Raw genomic sequence first — 8819 nt, forward strand, 5'->3', positions numbered from 1 at the left:
ACAAATATGCTCCATGGAGACTTAGTAGGTTCATTAAATCCCTTCACAAGATAGTCTTGCAATCGCCTAGCTCTATCTTTCAAGCTAAACCTATAAATTGTCAAGAGACCAAATGGCTACCTAGCAACGCCTCTATCCTATGATCTAATGTTTTAGGAGACAGCGGGAACACAAATAGATAACTCATATAAGAGACATCAAAATTGTTATCAACATTGTTATAAAATGAAAGGGAGTTGCATTGCAATGTAGACTATTGAACTTTTTTAATAAAATAATGCATGATAATATATGGATGAGAAATACACTTGCCAAATTCCAAGGCTAATATCATATTTACATTAGATACGATGATCTCAAGGGGTGGACAACCATCAATCGTGGAGAAATGACCACCAAAGTTTGAAACTAAAAAGAGATTACATGATATTTATGATCTTTAAAAAATGAGGATAATCTACCAAAGAACCACGACATAACAAGGATGACATCTATCATCAATACATGAAATTTTGATGCTTTTCTTAGTATTTGATTAAGGTGTGCAAATGTGAGGTGCATATGTGCAAGTTAGTTATTTCACAATGTCAAGCCAAGGACCCCAAGATATCAATTGGTGCCAAAGGCAAAAGTAGTAATAAGTTGTACTTAACAACCTATAGATACTAAGTGGTATCTGGTATCAGTTTGGACCTAGGGCATCTATTTGGCCAATAAGTATCAGTGGTGACACTAAGAACTAGACATTAATTTAAAATTTAATTAATTCAAGTTTTAGGATCAAGTAATGCATGGGACCACTTGGGTGACAAAATAGCCTAATCAATTCAATTGTGAATGGGATTTTTTTTTTAAATGTGGGGATAAGGGCGGAAACTAATTCTGATAATTTTGAAATTTAATTAAATGGCTAAAAATTTGCAAAAAATGGAGTAGAAAGGCTACCACTTGGCAAAACTTCCCCGTGCAACTACAGAAAAGATTATTGGAGACTGGTGGGAGCTGGTTCCAGCTAGGTAGAGGCACAGAGAGAGAGAACAAGAGAGGAGAGGTCGTACCCACACGAGCTAGCACATTGGGGGCCATTCCAGCAAACATGAAGCAGCCCAAGACCAAACAATAGCTCCAAAGAGGCCCTGAGCAACAAGTGACAACTTCTATAGGTTTGGAGTAGTTGGGCTGGGCATAACAAGCATGAGCTTGCATGTCTTTCAAAAGGCTATTGGTTTAATTAATGGCCAGTCTATTATGTTGTTGTTTGGAAAAGATTCTACTCATAATTTTCTTTCTTTCCAATTGGTGCAAAAACTCCACATGGCATTGGTTGATTGTGTGTATCATGCCTGCTAATGCGAAAGCCTGGGTGTGGATCGCTCATAGACTCACCCATAAGATATACACTTTGCTAACACAATCTCCAAACTTTGGGTATTTCATGACATCTATCTGAAACCAAACTTCCTCCTCGGATAGGGTGGTAAATCCCTGATTACAACTTAATTACAGCAGCAAACAATAAATGCAAATCTGAAAATACAAATTTATCTATTGATCTTGGACAATGCACGCCCGATTGGCCCCAAAATTGACGCCCCTTTCGGTATTTCTTTAGATTTATCGAAGAAAAAGTTGACTTACAATGGATTCTCCCAATCTCTTTTGGTATTTCAACTCCCCCTTGCTGTCCAAAGTGATCAGCAAGCCTTCAATCTATTTTGCCCCTTGATTCGGGCACTCAATTGGCCTTCACCCACTTCATAGACGATAGAAATGCCCCAAATTCAATGGCTGGCTAGTCCTCCACCTGAATTCAGCTGAAATTCACATTTGAATCCAAGTCTCAGAGCTTCCAATTTTTGGCACGCTTTCCAAGGCTGCTACTAAACCCTAATTTCTGCTGTAAATTAGGGTTAACAGCAGAGAAATTTACAATTTCTCAGGCTCTAAGGGTCCAAATGCTAACATCTTCAGAGCAAGGTTGTGAAATGGTTGGGTGATGAGAGGGAAAGCTGTAGAGAGAGAAAATTCAGAGTTTTGTCACGAAGAATGACTGAAAATCAGTCAACTGCAGCTGCTGCCTTGCCACAACAGCATGTAGATGTAAAGAACTAAAGAAAATCAGTCATTTTCTACTGCTGCCCTGCCTCAACAGCCTGTAGATGCTGTCTCCTGCTATTGATTGGTCTTCTTTTGCCCCTGGCTACCTCAAAAGGTCCTCCAATGGCTGCAAATCAGACCAGCAACCTCCCCTCCCTCTCTCTTGCAGGCTAAATTTATAGAAATGCCTCTCTCCAGTCTCTAAAGACGTTTTTCAGTCTTGCATGGGCATTTTTCACAAGTGACAACCTTCCCAAATGGTTTTTCCATCATTTTTCATAATTAAATATTAATTTTCAGTCTTAAAATACTGAAATTAATCAAATAATTCTTTCAGTGCCCTGAAAAATAATGACTAACCAATAATTAAATTGGCTAGGCAACTTCCATTCTTGAGTGTCTCTGCGCCATCTTTAACCATCAGATTGGCATTAGGTACCATTAAATGCCACTTCTCTAGTGTCACTAACTGACACTTATGGCCAAATAGATGACCTAGGCCAACAACTGGCACCAGATACCACCAAGTATCTCTGCGACATAAGTTATAGCAACTTTTGCATTTGACATCCCATGATTTCTTCGGGTCCCGAGCTCGTAAATTTACTTTAACCCCAGTTGCACCTCACATGTGCATCATTTACTTAATCATGTGATTAAAAATTAATCCACATGTTAAGTCAGGTTTCAAAAATACATGTCCTCATCATAGACGGAAATAGTTATTAGATTAATTTTCTGTATTTAAAGACTGAAAATTAATATTTAATTATAAAAAATGCTGAAAAAACCATTTGGAAAGACTTTCACTTGTCAAAAATGCCATACAAGACTGAGAAACGTCTTTAGAGGCTAGAAAGAAGCATTTCTATAAATTCAGCCTGCAAGGGAGAGGGAGGGGAGGTTGCTGCTCTGATTTGCAGCCATTGAAGGACCTTCTGAGGCTGCCAAGGGCAGAAGAAAACCAATCAACAATAGAAGACAGCATCTACAGGCTGTTGAGATAGGGCAACAGCTGTAAATGACTGATTTTCTTCAGTTCTTTGCATCTACAGACAAAACTCTGAATTTTTTCTCTCTATAGCTTTCCCTCTCATCTCCCAGCCATTTCATAGCCTTGCTCTGAAGATCTCAGCATTTGGATCCTTGGAGGCTGAGAAATTTTAGATTTCTCTGCTGTAAATCCTAATATGCAGCAGAAATTAGGGTTTAGCAGCAGCCTCGAGAATCGTGCCAAAAATTGGAAGCTCCAAGACTTGGATTAAACAGGACTGAAGCTGTTTTTAGTCTATTCAAGTGGAGGGACCAACAAATAATTAAATTTGGGGCATTTTCCATTTCCATCAAAGCGGGTGAAGGCCAATTGATTGCCCAAATCAAGGGGGAAATCAGATTGAAGACTTGTTGGTCACTTTGGACAGCAAGGGGAGTTTGGATTTCGAAGGGGATTGGGAGAATCCCATTGTAAATCAACTTTTTCTTCAATAAAGCTAAAGAAATACCGAAAGGGGCGCCAATTTTGGGGCCAATCGGGTGTGCATTGTCCAAGATCAGTAGGTAAATTTGTATTTTCAGATTTGCATTAATTATTTGCTGCTGTAATTAAGTTGTAATCAGGGATTTACCACCCATCCATGGAAGGAAGGCTTGTTTCATAGGATCACTACCACATGAACCTTTGGCAACTCTGCAATGGTCGTTGCATCTACGAAAGAGGCCAGAAAGATAGTATCAAAGAGGTTACCAAAGTCCTCCACTAGTAGATAATACTCTACCATCAAGCCTAGGAAGAGGAGCATGAGAGGGTGCCAAGAGAACCTATGATGAGATCCGAATGTAGGGATTGTGAAGCCACTATACAATGGGGCCATATAGATGAACCCCTTCAAGGACTCTGTCACGAGGAGGTGAAATTTTGAGATACTCTAATCTTGCCCATTACATTTGATTAAGATATTAATCAAATGTGCAAGATTATTTAGCACATGTGATGCACATAGCAATTATCTCATGGTAATAGACCAAGGATCCCAAGGATGTAGTGGGTGCCAAAGACAATTGTATTAAGTTATATCTGATAAGTACTAGGTGGTACCCGACGTTAGATTGAGGCCTAAACCAATTTATTGGCTAATGTCACATGTGGCATTAAAGACTAGGCATTAATTAGTTGATTAATGCAGGTCTAGGAATTAATAACTACTCAAGGATACTTGGAAGATAAATTGGCCTACCCAATTTAATTATTGGTTGGTGAAATTAATTTTTTGAGCACTAGAATAATTTTCAAATTAATTTTTAAAATTAATATTTTAAAAATCAATTCAATAAGCTCGATAATTTTGAAAAATGGAATTAGAAGGTTGCCACTTGGCAAAACTTGCCCATGCAAGTGAAAAAAACGATTTTAGGGGTTGATGAAGTTTATTCTAACCATTGTGAGAGAGGAAGAGACTGCTAGAGAGCAAGGAGATGCTGCTGATGTGATTTGTAGCCACCATGGATCAATCCTACAACAAGTGACGGCATTTTGGAGCCCTCTAGGAGCAGGTGATAGCAGGCCGAGCTCTTTCTGGTGCACATGACAGCATACAAGAGGAGGAGCAATCTTTCTAGTGGTCCTAAGCTGTAGGTGACAGCTTCCATGGCTGTTTGAGCAGGACAATAGAATTTTTCAATATTTCCTCTAATAAAACTCTGAAATCTCTCTCTCTCTATACAAGATTCTCTCTCATTTCCCAACCGTCTCTTAAGTTATCTCAACATTTTCCAACAGTTTGAGCCATCAAAGAAAGAGATTTCAGTCAATCTCTGCTATAAACCCTAATTTACAATAGAAATTAGGGTTTTGACAACCACCTTGGGATGCATGCTCAAAAATTGAGGGCCTAGGACTTGAATTCCAATAACTAAACTTGAGGAATTTCAAGGAGATTCAAGAGACCAGCTAGCCAATATCAGATTTGGGACTGAATTTCTCTTTCAAGGTGCAGGGTGAAAGCCAATCCCCAAGCAAACCAAGGGGCGAATTGGTTTGGAGGCTTGCTAGTCAATTTTGATAACAAAAGGCATTGGATTAGTTGAGGAGATCAAAGGATCTCATTTATATTCCTTTCATTTGCAATATAAGATAAAGAAATACCGCAAGGGGCACCAATTATGGGGCCAACAAGGTGCCCAATGTCCAAGATTAAAGTGGTAAAATGTACATTTTCAGCTTACGTGAATTTTATGCTTGTTATAATTAGTGCTTAATCAGCTTACTTACCATTCTGTTTGCAGAGAAAGGCTAGTTTCAGACTGCACAAGGAAACTATAAATGAGGTCCTATGCCACCTCCACAAAAGTAAGCCAAACCACAAAGATGCTTTGCCCATCACTACCACCTCCGCTATGGACAAGCTGCCAATGCACAAGGTGTGAAGCCAATCACATAGTTGTGCATGGGAAGGGGAGTGGCCTACAACTTGTCCAAAGATCGCAGTCTCCTCCAACTCCTCCATGGCAGAGTCTGCCTAAAGCTATTCCTCGGATAAGACCATGCGCAAGGCATGTGACTAGGGTGCACCCGTGGGTTGCACTGGCATAAGACCAAGTTTGCCTTTGCATGGATTTCTCATTAGACCACCTATGTGAACTGCTGGCTGGCAGCATTTGGAGAAAGGCTGCTACAGAGGAAGGGAGCAGCAGAAAAGAATAAGCACAGGAAACGGAGAAAGCACAGGGCTGGCAGCAGCTGGAGGCAACCTGGCAGCAGCCCTTGTTGTGGTGGCATTAGGCTGATGGGCAGCAGTGCCTGGACTGCAACAGGTCGGTTCCCAGTGACAAGTGGGGGCATGGAGGCAGCTGCAAAGATGAGTGATGACAGCACAGTCACAGGTGGGGCTGGGGCAGTGGGGCAGCAATGGTTGACACCAGTGACAGGCAGGGCCAATGCTGAGGTCCACTAGCCCAACCTTTGCAAAAGCCATCCAGCACCTCAAAAGGATTGTCATACAAGGAGGAGTGAATGTCGTACTAAACAGAAATGTGTCTCTAACAGGTCATAAAAAGTTCATACAATTCAGGTTACTCTATTTAATAGCAAACAGAATTTGGCAAAGGAAGTAAACCAAGGTAAGGCAGCCAATGCCATGGCTTACAACCCAAAGTGGTGTCCCATGACCTTTAACAAGCATGAAGGTCCCTCATTTTTCATGCTACTGACTTAAACCAAAACCTTAGAGCACCAAAGTTGCTTCCACAATACATATCATCTTTCTAATATGCAGACAAGAGCCAACAACAGAGGGTCACAAAGACTTGATTGATTAGGCTTCATTGCCACCATTTTTCACTTTTGTTTGTCCTTACAATCCAAACTGCTTCTGATGAGCATATGCGCATCACGCTGTTAAGTTTGTCAACAAGGTACTGGTCCTCAAAGCCATTAGTGACTCTGTTTTGTTCTTATGTGCACATACTCTCCTATTGGCCTCCAATCATGAAGCACCAATGGGCTCAGATGACTCGTTAGTTCTGCTTCAAATTTGGATAATGGCAGCTTGAGTCTACATGGACCGCCTCACACATGGATCATCAAGTCTATTTGTGACAATCATGGTATTTTGACTTCAAATAGGCATGTAATCTGTTTCATCATGATCTACGTTTTAATGAGCCTATTTCCTTCAGGACATTATGTGTAAGACCGCAAAATGAACTCCAATGGAACATTGTATATGCTGCTAGAGCTGTCAAAGTTTACCAGGATGAAATAATGCAAGAACGTTATCATCTCTTTTCAGGACCATCTCTCTGAAGTGAAATGCATCTTTTTGACCTTAGTAGCACAGACAGCTTTAAAGGGGAATCAAAAAGTCAAAAAAACATTTAATTGATAAACTAGTCAATTTGGAACACCTGTAAACAATAACTTTTCAGCCTCACAATAACAAACACCGCATGCACTCCACATTGCACAGCTTAAATCTAACAAGAGAGATCATTTACAGCTTTGGCAAAAGAAGTGCATACTGAAGCCATTTTCAATCAGATAAGTGAAGGTGTGATGATCATAGGTGTAAGTAAACTTGATATTGCCAGGCAATAGCTTCTGCCAACGTTGCATGGCTATCCTGCTGAAATGATATTGGTCCTCAAAGCCCACTAGTGACTCCGTTTTGTCCCTTACACGCACATACTCCCCTATTGACCTCCTACTCTATTGTCATAAAAGCTTGAATCTACATGGACCACTTCACACATGGATCATCAAACCTATCAGTCACAATCGTGATATTTTGTCATCACATGATCTACGTTTTTCTGACCCTATTTCCTTAAAAACAACATATAAGACCGAAAAATGAACTCCAATGGAGCATTGTGATTGCTGCTGTAGCTGTCAAAGTTTATGACAATGAAAATCAGGTTGGAATCTCGTTAATGTACTCTTGGTGATGTACTAGCAACGTTGGCATTTTGTTAAAGGACCATCTCTCTGAAGTGAAATGCATCTTAGTTGCACAGACAGCTTTAAAAGGCAATCAAAAAGCCAAATAACATTAAAAGAAAAATTAGTCAATTTGGACCAACTGTAAAGGATAACTTTTCAGTATCACAACCACAAATATCGAATGCATTCCGTGCTGCACAGCTTAAATCCAACAACAGATATCATTTCCAGCTTCGGCAAGAGAAGTGCATACTGAAGCCATTTTCAACGAGATAATTGAAGGTGTGATGATCGCAGTTGTAAGTAAATTTGCTATTGCCAGGCGGTAGCTTCTGCAAACACTGCACAGCTATCGTGCTGAAATTCCCTGTGAACGCCGTGTATTCTGCTATCACAATCTTGCCCCGTGCAACAAAGGAGTAAATTAAGGACTGCTGCACCATGATGAAGCCTGATCGTTCCAAATTGCGGAAAATATATTATCAAAGCCTGTTGTAAGAAGAAGCCTTTAGAAATCTGAGGGAGCTCTAACGGAAAAAGAAGGCAAACAGTATCAAATAGGAACTGCAAAATATCTGTGCGGCTGAAGTCAGTTTCCACCTAGAGATGAAAGAGAAAACCGAGAAGCCAAACTAGGATGCTTGATTGTACTGAAGGCAGAAAGAAAAACTCCGGTTACATGTGCTCCATCATGCTGCCATAAAGACAGTTTTTCCTGAGAGAAGCTCCGTTTATGTTTCTCCTTACGTAAACGTGTGCGGAAAGTCAGCTGTTTCTGTTAATCAGAGGAAAAAAACGTATCTGTGTGCGGGAAGTCTGCTGACCGAATGGATTGGCATGATGCAAATACAGAAGGTTACCTGCGTGAGGCGAGGCGGGGGCGGGTACAGAGCGAGAGACAAATGTAATAAGGCTCCAATCATCGATGAGAAAATGGCGAAGTCATCGAGGGACGACAAGTCAGCTACGACAAAGCAGCTCCCGATGCGCAAAACTGAAGAAAGGAAAAGCGGGACGGCTCGGATCATCGCTAATTACGCCTCTAAACCAAAACACTAAGCAATCCAGATTCCGTCCCCATTGAAGCCTATTCACACGAGATGCCCTGACAATTCTTGTGTCCGAGTGCAGACATGCAGTTACAGCCCATCCCCACGGAGATCCATCAAGCCGGTTCACGCGGGATGGGGCCTATAAAACTTCTGTCATGTAAGTCAAAGTGCACGCATGCACTTATAGCCCATCCCCATGGAAATCAATCAAGCCTATACGAGGGATTGCCATG

General features: G+C 40.9%; 1 protein-coding gene across 1 annotated transcript in view; it reads right to left on the reverse strand.

Moving 5' to 3' along the window:
• Nucleotides 1-8552, reverse strand: part of LOC148039824 (vesicle-associated membrane protein 721-like) — an 86741-nt gene extending 78189 nt beyond the window's left edge. The window contains exons 1-3 of the mRNA XM_087694364.1: nt 8395-8552; nt 8135-8309; nt 7788-8023 (exon numbers count right to left, since the gene is read on the reverse strand). Coding sequence (XP_087550490.1) covers nt 7788-7977 — 190 coding nt within the window. The 5' untranslated portion in view covers nt 7978-8023; nt 8135-8309; nt 8395-8552. The remainder of the gene's footprint in view (nt 1-7787; nt 8024-8134; nt 8310-8394) is intronic.
• Between the last annotated feature and the right edge of the window lie 267 nt (nt 8553-8819).

The sequence above is a fragment of the Lygodium microphyllum genome, chromosome 2, assembly GCF_053477565.2.
Source record: "Lygodium microphyllum isolate KBCC chromosome 2, Lygodium_microphyllum_v1.1.10, whole genome shotgun sequence".
NCBI classification, from domain to species: Eukaryota; Viridiplantae; Streptophyta; class Polypodiopsida; order Schizaeales; family Lygodiaceae; genus Lygodium; species Lygodium microphyllum.